This window comes from Drosophila guanche, unplaced genomic scaffold (assembly GCF_900245975.1).
Source record: "Drosophila guanche unplaced genomic scaffold, DGUA_6, whole genome shotgun sequence".
Taxonomy (NCBI): Eukaryota; Metazoa; Arthropoda; class Insecta; order Diptera; family Drosophilidae; genus Drosophila; species Drosophila guanche.
Window position 1 is genome coordinate 7,386,073 of NW_022995747.1, and position 18,513 is coordinate 7,404,585.

General features: G+C 47.2%; 5 protein-coding genes across 5 annotated transcripts; 4 read left to right on the forward strand and 1 right to left on the reverse strand.

Annotated features, from left to right (window-relative positions):
- Positions 1–5,950: 5,950 nt before the first annotated feature.
- LOC117582918 (zinc carboxypeptidase) lies at positions 5,951–7,524 on the forward strand. The gene has a single exon (XM_034271016.1). It carries the CDS (start codon positions 5,987–5,989, stop codon positions 7,337–7,339), a length of 1,353 nt encoding a protein of 450 aa, XP_034126907.1. The 5' UTR covers positions 5,951–5,986; the 3' UTR covers positions 7,340–7,524.
- A 2,166-nt stretch (positions 7,525–9,690) lies between these two features.
- On the reverse strand, positions 9,691–10,920 carry LOC117582919 (40S ribosomal protein S3). Its single transcript, XM_034271017.1, has 2 exons — positions 10,809–10,920; positions 9,691–10,519 (listed from the first exon to the last, which is right to left on the reverse strand). The coding sequence occupies exons 1-2, from the start codon at positions 10,842–10,844 to the stop codon at positions 9,815–9,817; spliced, it is 741 nt and encodes a 246-aa protein (XP_034126908.1). The 5' UTR covers positions 10,845–10,920; the 3' UTR covers positions 9,691–9,814.
- A 586-nt stretch (positions 10,921–11,506) lies between these two features.
- LOC117583812 (E3 ubiquitin-protein transferase MAEA) lies at positions 11,507–13,202 on the forward strand. The gene has a single exon (XM_034272395.1). It carries the CDS (start codon positions 11,620–11,622, stop codon positions 12,799–12,801), a length of 1,182 nt encoding a protein of 393 aa, XP_034128286.1. The 5' UTR covers positions 11,507–11,619; the 3' UTR covers positions 12,802–13,202.
- Positions 13,203–13,331: 129 nt separating this feature from the next.
- Positions 13,332–14,911, forward strand: LOC117583813 (ras-related protein Rab-8A). The gene is made up of 4 exons (XM_034272396.1): positions 13,332–13,787; positions 13,850–14,142; positions 14,208–14,321; positions 14,385–14,911. The coding sequence occupies exons 1-4, from the start codon at positions 13,664–13,666 to the stop codon at positions 14,493–14,495; spliced, it is 642 nt and encodes a 213-aa protein (XP_034128287.1). The 5' UTR covers positions 13,332–13,663; the 3' UTR covers positions 14,496–14,911.
- A 512-nt stretch (positions 14,912–15,423) lies between these two features.
- On the forward strand, positions 15,424–18,498 carry LOC117583814 (serine/threonine-protein kinase Nek8). Its single transcript, XM_034272397.1, has 9 exons — positions 15,424–16,170; positions 16,229–16,367; positions 16,429–16,712; positions 16,773–16,943; positions 17,003–17,512; positions 17,567–17,735; positions 17,791–17,976; positions 18,037–18,269; positions 18,337–18,498. The coding sequence occupies exons 1-9, from the start codon at positions 15,470–15,472 to the stop codon at positions 18,473–18,475; spliced, it is 2,532 nt and encodes an 843-aa protein (XP_034128288.1). The 5' UTR covers positions 15,424–15,469; the 3' UTR covers positions 18,476–18,498.
- Positions 18,499–18,513: the final 15 nt, after the last annotated feature.

Sequence of the window (18,513 nt, forward strand, 5' to 3'; positions counted from 1 at the left end):
CAACTGCGTGCTGCTGTGCAGTTTATTGCAAATTTGTTTGTATTTATGATAATTGATGGGAAGAAATGGTGAAAAGCTGAGCGCTTATGAATCCTATCCCCATTTTGGCACCAGGGCATAATTCAAAACGATAACTGGCGAGACTGTCGCTGTTTGACTTTCACGCCAATGAAAATGCAACTTAACAACCAGATAATGATGTTCCAATGAACAGCACATACAAATTAGTATCCAAATAATATACTGAACGGTTTTTGTTTTAATTCAAGAATATTTCCTTTCATTTCTCAGTGCTGGCCAGAAGTCAGAGGCGGGCTTCAAATCAAACTGAATACTCAGCGAGCAATTTGGAAAAGCTCGGGGGTTGTGGCAGCAATTAAGCAGCCAAGCCATGTCCGGGGCTATATAATCAACTTGCAACCTGCTGCAATCTGAAAGCTTGAGTTATTTGCCACGCAACGTCAACGTATTTAAATCAATTACAAACAGCAATTTGCGCCGGCAGCTTCTTCGCTCAGGCTCTAGCTCTGGCTCTGCTCTGCTCTGCTCCACTCTGCACTCCGCTTCTACGAGTATTCCTGCCACCAATTGAGGCATGCGTTTGTATTACAGATGGGATGACAACCTGCAGCAACGAGCTGAAACAACTTGAATCTCCGGTACGTATACGTACCGCTCGGTCGTGTTAAGTACGCGCGAATTAATGTGCTGCCACAGTCACTACATCTTTGCAGCTCTCTCTCTTTCTATCTTGCTCTTGGTGCCCCAGTCTCTGACTCCGCCTCTGCTGCTGCTGCTGCTGCTGCTGCTGCAACGATTGCAGATTGCCCTCCCACCTCCCCCCCAGATTTGTGGCAAGAATTTAACAGCCAAAGCGCCGCCTGGCAGCCTGGTAACCAGGCGTCGCGTAATTTACGTCGATTTGATGTTGCCAACATAAATTTATCGCGCGCACATTTTTCGCCAGCGATTTGTTGCCAGCGTCGCCTCCATGCTGCACAGAGAGATGTCGTTGATGATGCTGCTGTTGCTGCTGCTTCTCCTCCTGCTGCTGCTGCTTCTGCGTTGCATGTTGCTGCCATGCTTTGATTTCACAGAGCTGCAAAAATGTCGCAATACAATAATGAAAAAGCAAGGAAAATCATGTTGGCATGCGGCATGGAGTGTTGTTGCGATTGGGTTTGAGATTTTCGCAAGGCAACATTTTTTAGCCGGAGATTTTTATTGACTGAAGAGGCCGCTAAAGATGAGGCAGCAGACTTTTGGTGAAGAGGAGGCGCCTGCGTGCACGAAACACGCTGCGGTATCACATGTGTGTGTGTGTGTGTGTGTGTGAGTGTGTTGCATGCCATGACATGTTCGAGGAGCAGGAAGTCGTTTTGCGTTTGCCTTGGCCACATTTATGAGTTACGCTTCTGACGTACGTACATACATACGAGTGGGGTGTTGCAAGCACATGGCTGCCACATGCAATGTGCCATGGCCAAAAGGATAACACTATGCACTTTGAAGCTAAGAATGCAGCAGTCCCAAAATAGTTATCGATTAGGGGATAGACGAGTTCCATGTGCTCAAATTTTCTTGTAGAGCATTTTCTTCAATATATTCTGAGCGTTTTCTTCTAGGTTTATATCTATTGTAGAGCATCTCTGCTTCTGGATTTTCTTTTGCTGGACATCTTGCCCCTTGGGGTTGTTCAGCTTTCTTACAACTTGTTTTCTGCCTAGGCCAGCAAATGATGTCATTAGTATACACGTACACACTGGACACTGGACACTGGACACTGCTGCCAAGGTAGGTAAAAGTACAGCACACGCAATGTGAAATGAAGAAATTAAGTGGCAACATTTAGCAACTCTGCAGCATGCAGCAGCCAGCATCCAGCAGCCCATTCCGCCCAGAGGGCAGCACGCCAAACCAATCCAATTGTAAACAGATCAGAATTTCATGCAAATTGTTTTGCAATGAAGGAAGAGGATCTATTGGTGGTGGGTGGATAATGGGCCCTGGGACCAATATCCGTTGAGGCGGAGCCAGCTTCCCAATTACAGGGAGATATTGGCAATTGACAATTGGGGTTGATCGGAGCGAGACCGAGTGATTTATGCACCGAACCATTTAAAGTCCGCGGCGGTTCCATAAACAAATTGTCGCCGTGCTCTCTAAATGGCCATAGCTCTCAGTTGGCTGCTGTTTCTGTATCTGTATCTGTTTCTGCTGCTGCTGCTCTGAAATTGAGCTGTAATTGAATTGCACTGCACTTCAGGATACTACTGGGCTACGCTCTAGCTTTGTTTTTTGGCCATCTTGCAATTTATTGCAATGCATTTCACAATTAAAACAACACAGACCCAGACCCAGCCATGCAGTCAGCCAGCCACCAGCCACGTCATTAGTTTTCGGCCCAAACAAATATGGCCATTGTGTGTGTGGCTATGTGTTTGTGTGTGTGTGTGTGTGTGTATGTTTGTTACGAATACAAACATTTTGCACATTTGTTTTTGGTCCGCTGATAATTTGCTGCCAGACGCTGACTGACTCCCCAACAGGCTGCCAGTGGCAATGGCAACAATGTTGCACCAACAGCAACAGCCGCCAAACTCATTATTTTTATTGTATGTGTTGGTTGATTTCAGTTGGGTTTGGGGAGAGCACTTTGCAGATCTTGCAAAATTATTCTCGGCAAAATCCATAGCCTATAGTCAATGCTATGGCCAATACCAAGCACAAACCAAACCAAACCAATCCAAACCGAATCGAATCGAATTGAACAAACCCCCAAAGCTGTATAAATATCATTGTCAAATGCGCTTTTAATTGATGTGGACAGGCCTCGAACATATTGGACAGCCGTGCCGGACACTCGAGCAGGCAGATCTGACAAGCTCACATTAGCAATAAAATACATAAACATATAATTGGTGTCCCCTCCCCTCCCATTCCCGCCGCTCGTCGGCTCTTTCCTTCATTTCATTTACAACTCGAGTCTAGGGTAATCGAGACTTTTGTTTCGAATGTTTGTCCGTAGTATTGGTGGTTTTTATTTTTGTTATTTTTGGACTTATGTATGTGGCACTCGTTGCACTCTACTATGCGGCGTGATTTATGCCTTCCAACGGAAATTTATTTCATTTTTAATGAGTAATTTACACAAAATTGCATTAAGCCAGTGCCAATGCCCGGCTCAGGCCACAAAACGCAACAAGACATGGCAAATTTCTGACATTTCCTTGATTTATGTGCTCTGCAAATTGATCGCTTAACTGAATGGAATTTGTTCTTTAATTGTTAAATTTGATTTGAATTCTTTTCGTGCGCCATTAAGTGTGTGCAGTGCCCCAGGCCTCAGGAATAACTGGATTCCATGTTGGGAGAGTGGTGCATAGAAACCACAAATTCTACTCATAAAAAAGTGCACTAACAATTAACTTAATCTTAAAAATAAATGGTTGTTCTCCCATGGGGTTTAGAATCGATTTAAATGCATTCTTTGACTTGGGTATATCCCAGGAAAGTTGTGCCAATTAACGCTCAAATAGCAAGCAGTGCAATGTTGCCCGTATTTCCATATGCGAAAGCAGTTCAAAAAGATTGTAAACTAATCCCCTAAACGTAAATTAAATGGTAAATTAATCTCTTAAATGAATGAGAGGTTCGTTGCAAGTGTGAGATTTAAATTTGAAATCACTCTGGGCCTCTGCTTGGACCACACCAACAGCGCATGGCCCCCAGAAAGTGATGCCAATTAACGCAAAACATAGTCCAAGCAGTGTGCTGCAGTGGCAAGTGTTGCAATGATTTCCATATGCGAAAGCAGTGCAAACGGACCCAAAGTCTTTGGAGATGATTTAGTGGCCGACCATCTACGGCCAGCACACTGGACATATGTGTATCCATGTATCCATGGGATACACATTTTAATTAATATGTACAAGCATCACCTAATGAAGCGGCTTGTCTGAGGCAGCGGCTGACAGCGGCAGCATGCTGCATACGTGACCAACACGGCTGTCTGGTATTTTTGGTATTTTTACAACACCCCGAGCGACAGAGAGAGACAGGGAAGGAGAGAGAGAGGACAACAGGCATAGGAGAGATGGCAGGCATTTCCATAGCGAATGCGAAATCTTGGAAAATGGTGCGAATGCGAATGCCTTAAACCGAATGCCACTGCTGCTTACAGGTGGCTTACATTATATGGCCAAAACACCTAAGGCCATGATTTATAGTTTGTGGTAAATTAAGAAATTAAAATGCTTTTATGGACAACCATCCAAGCCGTAGGCTACGCAGCCAAAGCCGCCCGAGAGGAGAGCAGCTTCTGTTTATTTCTGTTTTGGTTTCTTCCTCTCTCTCTCTCTCTCTCTGTCCCTCGCAAATTAATTGCCAAAATGTTTGATAAGATTATTTCTCTGCATAAGCCGCCCCCACGACCAGCACCCCAGCACCCCAACCACCTGCCACATGCCACCCTCAACCACCCCCAGGAGTAAAGCCATGGATTTTCTTAATTAAAATTTTCGGTTGCATGCTACTTGAAAAATTGTATTGCTCAAAAGCTAGCAGCTAGCAGCTAGTAGCAACAAATTGTTGCCAGATATTAATGTGGCTTTGTAATTGGTTTTTCTCAAGTCCAAGTCACGTTAAGTCAATTAAGAGAAATGCATTTTTGCATTCCTATACGGAACGAACGGAATGAATGGTTGGTTGGTTGGTTGGTTGGTTGGTTGGATGTATAGACGGATGGTGGCAGCAGTTGTATAACAAATTATTGTTCAACTGTCTATTGGTAGACATGGCGGAAAGCATTGGTAAATTGAAAGTGAAACCTTCTCGGGTAAGATACTTAAGGGCGAGCATAATTTATAATTGAACATGCCAGAAGCTGGAAAATTAAGGATTTACTTTGCATCACTGCCTACCCCCCGAAGAAGATCTCCACTGTCTACACAAAGTACACTCGGTTGAAACCTTGAACCACATTACCATTTAAGCTCTATTAGCAGCGCCAAATATTTCCAACTTTGTGTTCGGAGGGGGGCTAAAGGGAAATACATACCACGTTAATTGGTTCTCGTGTTGGCAGCATACTCGTAGTATTTCTATTTGCTGGCACAGACACACGAGGAAACGAAGACGCAACGCGGCGCTGCTGGACTTAAAGTTGCGCCATTGCAACGCGCACTTGTTGCCACCGATTGCTCTGACCAAATTCGGATCCCCCAGCACCCTCTCCCCCTCTGTCAACCATCAGCGAATGCCCAGAACAAGCTCGTTAAACGTTTTCCGATTGCAATTGCGCTATAAATTCAACCAAAAATGTAACTAATGAAGTGTTATGAAAGATGCTCATAAATCGTTGACATCGATTGCCGTTGGGTCTGTTGCAGGGAGATAGAGAGGAGCAGCATCTGAGAGAAGAGCTGGGAAGATAGAGGAAGAGAGGAAGAGAGAGGAGGCAGAGAGAACAAATCTTCAGAAAGAACATAAAACTCTACATGGAAACTGTCAGCCGTGCGAAAATGATCAAGGCTGGCAGATGATATTCAGGAAACATTTCGAAACAAGTCGGTGATACGATGGATTTCGGTAAAACTAAATTAAAATATAAACTTTTACTCAACATGCGTTAGCTTGGAGAGAGCAGAATGACAAACGCTCTGAAAAGTTCTTCTTCAAAGCTTATCTCCAAACGGGAATAGCAAACGCAGTGAAAAGCTCTTCGTCAAAGCTTATCTCAAAACGGGAATATTTTCTGGGGATGAGACAATATTTTGTTTTCATGCTGCTCTCGATTCTTTTACTGCACGGAGCATATTGGGCAAAAGCTTGAGTGCTAGTTTAAGTTTTATTATAGGGTATCCATAGATGGACCCTGCAACCACTACTATTGCTTATCAGTGTTTACTCTGCTTAGCATATTCCACTTTCAGTTGTTTGACAAAAGCAACACGACTAAACTGTCTCTGGCCATACGCGAGTGAAGATGTTGTGGATCAGTCGATTGTTGCTGTTGCTGTCACTGACCTTTGGTCACCTTGGTGCCCATGCACAGGCGCAAGTCCAGGCACAGGCCCGATATGACCACACGCGCATCTATCAAGTGGAGCTGGCGAGTGCGGAGCACGTCCAACTGTTCCAGGCGTTGGAGCTGGCAAGCGATTCGTGCTCGTTCATGGGCCATGCCCGAGTGCCGGGCCAGAAGCTGACGATCATGGTGACCTCGCACAAGGTGGCCGACTTTGATGATCTGCTTCAGAGCTACAACGTGAGCCACCGCATCCTGAACCACGACTTCCAGGCACTGATCGATGCCAACTACCGCGAGGTGGCACCCGAGGGCACACCACCGGATCAGTTTAACTGGAGGCGCTACTTTCAGCTGGACAGCATCTATGCCTGGCTCGAGCATCTGGCCAAACAGCGCCCAGAGGTGGTGACTCTGGTGGATCTGGGTGCTAGCACCCAGGGACTACCCATCAAGGGTGTAAGAATTGCCTTTGGTGGTGGGAACCTTACAAGCGTCTTTGTGGAGAGCGGGATACATGCCCGCGAATGGATAGCCCCGGCCACGGCCACGTACTTCATCGATCAGCTGCTAAACTCCAAGGATGCGGCTGTGCAGGCTCTGGCCCGCTCCCAGAACTGGCTGATATTTCCCACAGTCAATCCCGATGGCTATCGCTACACCTTCAAGGGCGATCGCATGTGGCGCAAGAATCGCTCGCTCTTTGGCATCTGTCGTGGCGTGGATCTGAACCGCAACTTTCCCTTTCACTGGAACGTTACGGGGGCCAGTGGCGACCCCTGTCGCTATGACTACTCAGGGCCGTCGGCAGGCAGCGAGGTGGAGACACAGCGTCTCGTTCAGTTCCTCAAGGATCACGTCCAGTCGGAGCGCATAAAAACGTTCATTTCTCTGCACAGCTACTCCCAGCTGATAATGTTTCCCTATGGCCACACTCCAGAGCGCGTGGAGAACTATGAAGATCTGAAGGAGATCGGACAGCTGGCAGCCCAACGGATAAAGGAGAAGAGTGGACGGATCTACAGGAGTGGCAGCATCTATGAGACCATTTATCCCTCCAGCGGCGGATCCAAGGACTGGATTCATGGACTGCTGCAGGTGCCCATTACCTTTTCGTACGAGCTGCGCGGACCACCGGACAGTGAGGATCTGTTCATCTTGTCCGCTGTGGAGATTGAGCCCACGGCCAGCGAAGCCTTTGCCGCACTCCAAACAATCGTGGAGGAGGCTGCCAAACGTGGCTATTACCAGTCAGAGGCAGCCGCTACAGACCAAACTCCAAGCAGAAGCAGCAACAGCAACAGCATCTGATGATGATGATAAATGTCGTCTGGCCCGGCAGTTCACATGAAAAACACATTACGCGCCAGCCAGCGTTTCTTAATGCTAAATAATGATGGCAAAATCATGACACAAAACCTCATAATAATGTTGGTAAATCAAAGCAAATATAGCCAGAGCAGAGACTCGAACGGAGCTGAGCTGAGCAGAGCAGAGCCTTATGCCTTATAGAAATACAAAATACTCGTTGTAGTTGCAAGTTGCAACTATTACAGTTATGATGCCATTGTTATTGTATACTTGCCACGGCCATGGGGTCTATGGATCCACTCCACGATGGATGCGGCTTGTGGTGCGGCTGAAGGTTAGATCTTCCAGTATGGTATTTATCAAAGAACAGGATAAGGCATTAAATGCTTCTATAAAATTGTGTTTAGCGTGGGAAAAGCTGACTGTGGCAAGTACTTTAAGGGAAGTCCATTCAAGTAGCTCATTAATTTTTTGATTTTCTTGCAAATTAGCTGGAAAAAGTTTGCTCATAAGGATGAGCATGAGAGACAAAGTGGATCCATTGATCATAGAATCATAAATACTGATCAGCATGATAATGGATAATTAGTAGATTCCCCTATCAGAATGTTAAATACGGTTTTCCCAAGGTGGTGTTTAATTTCAATGAATTTAGTTTGAGTCTTGCAATTTCCAATATATCTTGGCAACTACTTTAGATTAGATATGCTGAACATTGCCTGAAGTCTTCCTTCCCATATTCCTGAATTATCTTTCGGATTTTAAAAACAAAGTGTATAAAAAGTGCGTCCTAGCTGCAACAGATTTGCTTGCACCAGAACTCTGGCAGCTGACGGGCAAGTTATGAACCTGTGCAGCCCCGCGACAGACAATATGCATGTTGTACAGACACACAAACACACACACACACACACACACACAGGCTGTGAGACAACTGCAACATGCGACTAGCAACACGTTGCTGGTGCTGCTGCCGACATTGCAGACTTGTTGACGGCAATTGTCGAGTTTTTGTTGCTGTATTCCTTTTCGTTTTCTGCTTTTTGTTGTTGTTGTTGCTGCGGCTGTTGTGGTTTATGCCATTATAATATATAGTTAGTATTATTGCCGTCTGTCTATATGGAGAGGAGAGCTATGGCAGCCACACACACATGTCAGACATTGGCCGGTTAATAATGTTGCTCGCGCCGCCGTGGCTGAGGCCGGGGAGATGCCGATGACGTTGAAGATAGATATTGATGTTGGCCATAATCACGATCTAATTTATTTACAAATTTGTGTTGAAATCATACGTTCAAAGTCGTGTTTAAAAAGGTTCTATGATTTATGCGAGCGTTGAAATCCACCAACAAGCAACAAAAAGCCAGCAACAATGGAAATTCCAACAGCAACAAAAACATTTCTCACAGTCCCGCAGATCGGTTTGGAAAATTAGCTTCTTCTGGACCCTAATTGATTGGCCAAGTGGCAGTGGAGGAGGATCAGCTGGAGAGAGTATAGCAGGGGTGATCGTAATAGTGCTGGAAACCAGGAACCAGCCGCTTTTGAGTTGGCTAATTTAGATTTATTGCGAAAATCGCAACTTGATGCGTGATGCCGCCAAGACATGGCCCACAGCCGCCTCTCCCTAGTCCTCCTCCGACAGGAACAGCAACAGCGACAGCACCAGCTACTCCTCCCTCCTCCCTGTACATAGTACGTGTGGAGGCGAGTGTTGCATGTGGCCATTTGTCATCGGGCGAGGATCGTGTGCTGCAGCTGCGATTTCAGTTTGTTTCAAATGGGCACGATGTAAAAGCCCCTAACATGAATCTCTTTCTCTTGCGCTCTCGCTATAATCTCGGAAATGTTGAAAAATTGAACGATTGTTGATTTTCACGCTGCCGCGCCGCTGCCGCTGCCTTGTCCCTGATGCCTTTGGGGCCGGGCCGTGTCACAGTACTTGGAAATAAACATATCAACGTGATAAATAAGAGACCCATAAGCGAGCCAGGTTATCAGCGGACACCGGACACAGAGTCCCGGCTACACGCTAACCGAAGGACAACCTCATAAATCAGGCAGGGAACAAAATGTGAGCCGTTTTAATCGCTGATTTCCGCTTCATAAGAAATGGAAATACAGACTGCAAGAGACGCAAGTAAATGAACAGAAAAAAACTCGGCAAAACTAAAGAGAATTACAAATAAAAATATATTCCAAACTGGTTTGCAGGCCACAAGAGGCACACACTCACACCCCGACTTTGGACATTCGAAACTTTTGGGGGCAACCCTCGCGGTCTACACTGCACTGCACAAAAAGGAGACTCGATTCGATTTGATTCTTCGGCGGCTCATACTCGTTTAAAGTCTATTTATCTTGTGAAGGTTTATTGAATTTATAGGGTTTTCTGTGTTTTGTGGTTTGTTTTGTTTGTTGTATTTACGGGGCGACTTGGACTAGTCGCTCATTTGATGAACAGTAAAACTAAGTTTACAAAACCTTCGCCTCGGACAGATCGTCCAGGGGCTTGCTGGGTGGCGGGATCTTGTACTCCGTCTCGGGGGTCTCGTAGATCTTCTCCTCCTTGGGCTCCACGACGGACACGTTGTCGGGCAGTGGCTTCTTGGGGCCAATCTTGTTCTTGGGATCATAGGGCAACATGATCTTGACCTTGATGCCGAGCACTCCCTGGCGCAGCAGCACGTGACGGGTGGCGGTCTCGACGTAGTCGTTGCACGGATCACCAGAGTGGATCATCAGGCCATCGACGAACTTCATCGACTTTGCACGCTGACCACGCAGCTTGCCGGACACAACGACCTCACAGCCCTTAGCTCCCGACTCCATGATGAAACGCAGCACACCGTAGCAGGCGCGACGGACGGCCAGTCCTCCGGTCAGCTTGTAACGCAGCGACTCAGCCTGGGCGATGGCGCACAGACCACGGGTGGCGACCTTCTCGGCGTACAGCTCGATGCGGCCGGTCTCGAAGTTGAAACGCTTCTGGACCATGGCGGTCAGCTCGCGAATGCGGCGTCCCTTCTCGCCCAAAACCTGCTGGGTCTTGGTGGCCATGATGATGATCTCAGTGCGGGAAGGGGTCACACGCACCTCCACACCGGAGTAACCATCCTCGGCGAGCTCACGAGTCAGGAACTCGTTCAACTCAGCCTTGAAGATGCCGTCGGAAACGAACTAAAATGATGAAAATACCAATTGTTAGCAACTATTCCACACCAAAGTCCACTGCCACCGCTCCCTTCTGTAGTTTTTGTTGTGATTCAATTGACAGCAGAGGTGCTCCGCTCCACGCTGCCTCAAACAAAATGTTGACGCCAGGCCATCCAACGGTTTGAGGTTATCTACGAATTCACTTCACTTAACGACTTTCCGCCCAGATTTTTCACACAACTTTATGCAATTAACACGCAAGCAAGCTTTGCACTACCCTATGCATTTCCCAATGCGATTTGCGTTAAATTACCTTGCGTTTCTTTGAAATTGGGAGGCTGGCATTCATTTTGACAACTCGCACGGAAACGTGGTAAGCAGAAAAGAAAGTGTGACCGCGAATTTTCGTTAAAGTATACCGAACGACCCTCGAAAATATACTAAAATATACCGTAATATACGGAATAGTTTTCGAAATATACCTATATTTGCACCGATATATGTAAAATATACCGAAAAGTATAAAGTATACTGTAAACCATTGATGTAACTATTGATACTCGTGATGCTGCTAAACCAGAGCTCTTTCGCTTTAAGTGTGATTTCATTTCAAATTAATAATCATACCCAGTATCAGCATTTGCATTCAGTGGTGAAATTTTGCAGATAGAAACGAAAATAGGGGAGCAAAATTGTCATCGTACGCCCAGTCGGTAGTATCGATACGTTAAGCGAAGGAAGTCATCGATTTGGTACAGAGTTGATAATTTATTTCGAATCAACAAAAATTTCCGTTCGCCCGTTGTCGACCAGAGAGTATCTAAATTTTCATACAAAAATTATGAAGAAGTATGAAGAATTTTAGATTAGTTCAGATGAAAGATATCGTAGTAACTTTTATTTTTAAGTAAAATTTGTTTACCTATTTAAATAGAGGGTGCTCAAGTGGGTTAAGTCCGTATGTTTACTATAATTAGTATATAATACAGTATATGTTTTGGTATATTACTGAATATTTCCGAGGGTCAGACGGTATATTTTATATTGCAATTGCAATTGCGTCTCAATTGCAAGCAAATATAAATCCATTTAACAAGGAAATCTGCGAAACAAGGACAAGGAAAATGTCGGAAATCAAGGCGTTGGAGCACGCCACTCTAAAAGTGCCATACGAGATACTGAACAAGCGATTCCGCTCGGCCCAAAAGATAATCGACCGAGAGGTGGACCAGGTGATGAACGTATCGCGGCAGGTGGATAAGGCCTTGGACGCCGATCCGCCCGTACTGGCGGATGTGACCAAGCTGATGGGCAATGTGGCGCAGAAGCTGCAGGTGCTCAAGCGCAAGGCCGAGGAGAGCATCAATGACGAGCTGAGCGTCACACAGATATGCAAACGCAAGCTGGAGCACCTCAAGGGCATCATGCCTCCGAACACGGGCACTGGGGAGCTGTGGCAGGGCTCTGTGGACCAGTGGAAGCGCATACGCCTGGACCGCCTGGTCATCGAGCATCTATTGCGCATGGGCTACTATGAGACGGCCGAGGAGCTGGCCGCCCGCTCCGATGTGCGCCATCTGACCAATCTGGACATATTCCAGAACTCGCGCGAGGTCGAGGACGACCTGGCCAACCACAGCACCACCAAATGCGTGCTCTGGTGCATTGACAACAAATCGAAACTGCGCAAAATAAACTCGACCATAGATTTCAGCCTGCGGGTGCAGGAGTTCATTGAGCTGGTGCGTCACAATCAGCGATTCGAGGCGGTGAAGCACTCGCGCCGCTACTTCCCCGCCTACGAGAAGACACAGTTGAACGAGATCTGCCATGTGATGTCACTGCTGGCCTATCCGGCCGACACCGAGATGGAGCACTACAAGAAGTACATGGACCCGCAGCGCTGGCAGAAGCTGGTGCTGGACTTTCGCCATGAGAACTACCGCCTCTTCCAGCTGTCCAGCACTTCCGTCTTCTCGGCAGCCGTCCAGGCTGGCCTCTCCGCACTGAAGACGCCCCATTGCTACACCCAGACCTGCCGCAATCTCAATTGCCCCGTCTGCCAGGATGATCTCAATCGCATCGCCCTCAAGTTGCCATATTCGCACTGTGTGCAGAGTCGCCTCATCTGCCGGGTGACGGGCCTGCCACTGAACGAGCACAACCAGCCCATGATGTTGCCCAACGGCCAGATCTTTGGCCAGATGGCTCTCACCGACATAACCAAAGACGATGGCACCGTCACCTGTCCCGTGACCAATACCAAGTTTTCGAATCCCAAAATCGAGAAGGTCTTTGTGATGTAAGCCCCGAATCCTGGACTCTAACGTTAACCTAAACCCTCATCACTAAGTTAAGCAATGAATGACTCTATTTTTGAATATGTAACTCCCATATCTATGATTATTATGTACTGTACACCTATCTATGGTATTAAGAAGTAACGCAACTGCAGCGCGCCCCCCTCGCCAAGAACTGCGCATTTGAATTTCGATTTCGATTGATGTCAATCGCTGCTACTACGTCTGCCTACTGCTGCGCCGTCGCGGTTGTATTGATTTCCTCCGCAGAGCAGGGCAGCAGCAGCAGTCGGTGGCCGAGGCTGAATCACACGCGAACAAACGTTATTTGATTCCTCTAAGTGGAAGATTATGCATACATCTATATATATAATATAACGAGCCTAAAATAAATCAAATACAAATTATATTACACGATTAGTAAGCAAAGCAAAAGGGAAGTGCAGTTGTCAATTACAAAATTCTTGCATTTCGATTGTTTCGCGCGAACTGCTCTCTCTCTCCGTGACGTGCCCCACTCTCTCGCGCTCTCTTTCTCTCTCTCTCTCTCTGACAGGTTCAGCTGAGTGCAGGAGGAAACGGTAAAATTGACTGTAAATATCCATGACGCCGTTGCAGTCGTAGGAGAAACAGCTGCGTTTAGCAAACAAACAGATACATAAACCCCTCTCCCCGCGGGTGAGAGGAGAGCCAAAGCACCACCACCACCACCGCCTCTCCACTTCCACCACCTCTACGAAAACCCCACCACCAACAAAAACAACCTCAGAAGCAGGGCGCACATTCGTAACTGAAAGAAAAAGCAAAGCCTACTACCCCATAAATAGTTGTATTAAATATTGCCATCAAAATTGTTTATACTGGCATCATGGCACTGGACTTTGTGGCCACATATAAGATATTGGTGCTAGGGGACTCGAATGTCGGCAAGACGTGCATTGTGCACAGATACTGCGACGAGAAATACTACGACACATACATCTCCACCATCGGTGAGTGCATCCCCCCCTGCAAATATGTTACATCTTTTATCTTTTTATCTCCTCTCTCGCAGGCATAGACTTCAAGCAGAAACTGATTAATCTCGATGGTGTGCCCATAAAACTGCAAATCTGGGACACGGCCGGGCAGGAGCGTTTTCGTACATTGACAACAGCGTATTATCGTGGCGCTATGGGCATACTGCTCATGTACGATGTGACCAATCTGGAGAGCTATAACAATTTGTCCTATTGGTTGCGCAACATCCAGGAGAATGCCTCGCCAGATGTGGTCAAGGTGCTGGCGGGTAACAAATGCGAATGCTCCACCACACAGCGAATGGTCGACAAGGACAGGGGTGAAAAGGTGCGTGCAACTTTCGAGATATTATTTGGGTATACACTAATAATCCTGGAGTCTATATCCAACAGATAGCTGAAAACTTTGACATGCCCTTCTTTGAGGTCTCGTGCAAATCGAATATCAACATTGAAGATGCGTTTCTGTCGCTGGCCCGCAAAATACGCGAACAACGAGAGCGACGGGTAAGCAGAAAAAGAAAATATCTAGCCCTAGAGATGTTTAATTGAAATTATGTTTATTTATAGGGCGACAACTTTGACAACGAGGAGAACAAAGACAAGAAATCCCCTGGATCGAATGGCCTCGGCACCTTCAGCCTTGGCAGTCTATCCGGCGAGAATCGCTGCACCTGCTAGATGTTAGATGATACACGAAATGCGATCGCAACCGCAAACCGAATACAGAAAACCTGAGAACCAAGTTGTCCAAAGCTGTTGAAGCTGCATTGTAGCCCAAGTATGTGGCGCACACCAAATGCCAAGATATTACAACAGAAATAATACGAAACCAAAGCGCGAGATGAACATTTTAAATGCAAATAAGAGGGTCGATGGGTGGCAATGGATGCCTGTATTAAATTCGATATATTGTATGTGTATGTACAATACAGATTGTGCATTTTAAGGGTACAGATAGTCCAAGAAACATAGCATAAATATTTTAGCATATTCCTGCAAATACCATAACAAGGTCGATTATACATGCATATTGTCTCGATTCCAATAATTATAATCTAATGCTAAAAATACATTTATACTCGTAAGAAACGAAACGAAATCCATTTACTTTAGATTATGATAAGGTTTGGTTTCATTCTATTCTTAGGTGAGTATTTAAATGTCTATTTGTACAGAGAATTCATTACAGAATGGGCAAAACTTTAATGACTGTTCCTTGTGCTTTCGTTAATGGGTTTCCCAAGCAAGTTGAGTGCAAATATTGTCTCTAGAACATAGATTCACATAGATTTATGATATATTGGTTTAGTCATTTATCTTTTATTAAAAATAGTTTTCTGGTATTTATCATTTTAATTCATTTAACGTCAATCAATCAGATTAGCATTCGTGCAAATATTACCTTCAATATGTGCGCCTTCCCTTGGCATTTCTTATACGATAATTGCACTTTGCTGCTGCCATTCCCCTCCCTGTGGAGGTGTCCAATTATTCGAATGACTGATAACAATTAGACTGCTGGCGGTGCGGCGCCTAGCAACGGGCTTGACCACAACTCTGGCACCCACATGCCAGAGGACAATTATACAATAGACAGGACCTGCGATTCGATTCGATTTTATACGCCCACGGCCGCTGGTTGTGTCTGGGAGATGAAAAAACTGCGCGCTAAGGCGAGCTCCCTGCCCATCTTCAATGGCAGGATAACGGATGCCACAACCTTGACCACGACATCACTTAAACTGCCGCTGGGTGGAGGAGTGGCAGTGACTCAAAAGAAGCCCACCTGCACCCGTGTGCAGCCAACAGTGTACACCATTACGGACGGCACCACAGGGGCTGCCAACACCTCGTTGGCCGAGGCCATGTCTAGCAACAAGGCGCCACAGCTGCACCAGCAGGCGGGCAGACAGGAAGTCATGCTGCAGCTGGGTGTGCCCAAGGAGACCATCAGCATTGCGGGCCCAGAGCTGGCCAACTACAATAAGGTTCGTGTCGTCGGACAGGGTTCCTTTGGCATTGCCATCCTGTACCGCCGCAAGTCCGACGGTCATCAGATCGTGTTCAAGCAGATAAATCTGAGCGAACTGACGCCACCGGGCAGGGATCTGGCCATGAACGAGGTGGACGTTTTCTCGAAGCTCCATCATCCGAACATTGTCAGCTATCTGGGCAGCTTCATCAAGGACAACACGCTGCTGATTGAAATGGAGTACGCGGATGGTGGCACCCTGGCCCAAATCATTGCCGAGCGTCAGGGCCTGCATCACTTTCCGGAGCGGTACATCATAGCTGTGTTCGAGCAGGTCTCCAGTGCCATCAACTACATGCATTCCGAGAATATTCTGCATAGGTAGGGCTTTACCTTTAGACACTCGAAGGTCTTTAGCTGTTTCATCTATCGATTGTAGGGATCTGAAGAGCGCCAATGTCTTCCTGAATAGACGGGGCATTGTCAAGCTTGGCGATTTTGGAATCTCTAAGATAATGAACACCAAGATCCATGCCCAGACCGTACTGGGTACGCCCTACTATTTCAGTCCCGAGATGGTATGTGCCTCCATTAACAGGTAGTCTCTTCAGCTGATACTCTCTATTGATCGATTTCCAGTGCGAGGGCAAGGAGTATGACAACAAGAGCGACATCTGGGCACTCGGCTGCATTCTGGGCGAAATGTGTTGCCTGAAGAAAACATTCGCTGCCACCAATCTCTCCGAACTGGTCACCAAAATAATGGCCGGCAATTATACGCCTGTGCCCTCTGGCTATACCTCCGGCATGTGCAGTCTCATGTCGAACCTGCTGCAAGTGGAGGCCGCCCGACGACCCACTGCCTCTGAAGTGTTGGTCTATTGGATACCACTGATATTTCGTAGCCTGGGAAAGAACAAAGGGTGAGAGAATATTATTACTTTATGGATACCCTAGATGATCTATAACTTCTCTTTTTGTAGCTACTCTTATGAGGATGAAGTTAGCAGCACTGGTAACCAGCTTGCAGTTACTGTTCCCATGGCTGCCCGCAGCAATGTAACCATGGAGCTGGAGCTGCCCACCGCCCAGACGGAAACCAAGCAGCTGATGAGCGCGGAGACAGCCGCGCCACATGAAATTCTGGAGAAGAGGTTGGGTTTTGACATTCAAAGTAATTATTCCACTTGACTCCTGTTTGCTGCTCTTTTAGATCGGTGCTGTATCAGCTAAAGGCATTCGGGAACTCCTTCAGCATGTCTCCCATTCAGCTGCCGCCAAAGGCTGTCATTGTGGGCATGGCCATGAGCGATTCCCACTTTGTGGTGGTGAACGAGGATGGATCAGCGTATGCCTGGGGCGAGGGCACCCACGGGCAACTGGGTTTGACCTCGCTGGAGGCCTGGAAGCACTATCCCAGCCGCATGGAGAGCGTGCGCAACTATCATGTGGTGGGTGCCTGTGCGGGCGATGCCTTCACCATTCTGGTCACCAAGTCCGGCAGTCTGCTCAGCTGTGGCAGCAACTCGAACCTGTCGCTCGGCCAGGACGAGCAGCGCAACTACCACAGTCCCAAGCTGATAGCCAAGCTGGCGGATGTTCGCATTGAGCAGTTGGCAGCCGGTCTGCATCATGTCCTGGCCCTGAGTCGCGAGGGCGCCGTTTATGTGTGGGGCACCAGTGTTAGCGGAGCCCTCGGTCTGGGCAACTATCAGCAGCAGCAGTGAGTGAAGGGAGCAGAAAGCATCACAATCCGTTGCCCTCTTTGTCTCCTTAGGAAGTTTCCCCAGAAGATCCTGCTATCCCATGTGAAGACCAAGCCCACGAAGATCTTCTGCGGACCGGACACCTCGGCCGTGCTGTTCGCCAATGGAGAGCTGCATGCATGTGGCAGCAATAATTACTACAAACTTGGCTTCAATCGTCCCGGCAAGATTACAGCTTTTGTGAGTACTCCTGCACTTCTCGTCCCACTCTGCTCCTCATTCCTTTTGCTTACAGAAAAAAATCCAACTGCCGAGCAAAGTGCTAAAGGCCAGCTTCTCGTCCACTCACTCGGTTTTCCTGCTGGAGGGTGGCTATGTCTACACCATGGGCCGCAACACAGAGGGTCAGCGTGGCATTCGTCACTGCAATCAAGTGGATCAGCCCACATTGGTGGAGGCTGTACGCTCTCGCTACATTGTGGTTTGTAGTCGATTTTCTGCTCTCCAACTTCCCTCCTGCTGATTACTGATCCTCCCGCAGAAGGCCAACTGCAGCGATCAGTGCACGATTGTGGCCTCTGAGGATAACATCATCACCGTTTGGGGCACTCGCAATGGCCTACCCGAGATCGGGTCCAGCAGCAGTGGCCTGGGCCTCGAGGTGTGCACTCCCAACTCGGACATGGATCTGGGAAACAATACGGCGGCGTTCACCAATTTTCTGGCTTCGGTCTACAAGTCTGAATTGATACTGGAACCGGTGGATATATTGGCGTAGGTTTAGTCACGTTTAATCTACTTCCTGCTTACCAATCCGCTGCAATCTCTTGTTCTTTGGCAGTCTGTATTCCTCCAAGGAGCAGTGCGAACGTGGCTATTATGTGCAGGTCCATGATGTCTATCCCTTGGCGCACAGTGTCCTCGTTTTGGTGGATACAACCACGCCGCTTATATCGTCCTATGAGGGGGATTGTCCCTAGCCGCGAATCAGTCATAGGTTCTCGCTTCGATGCTTATG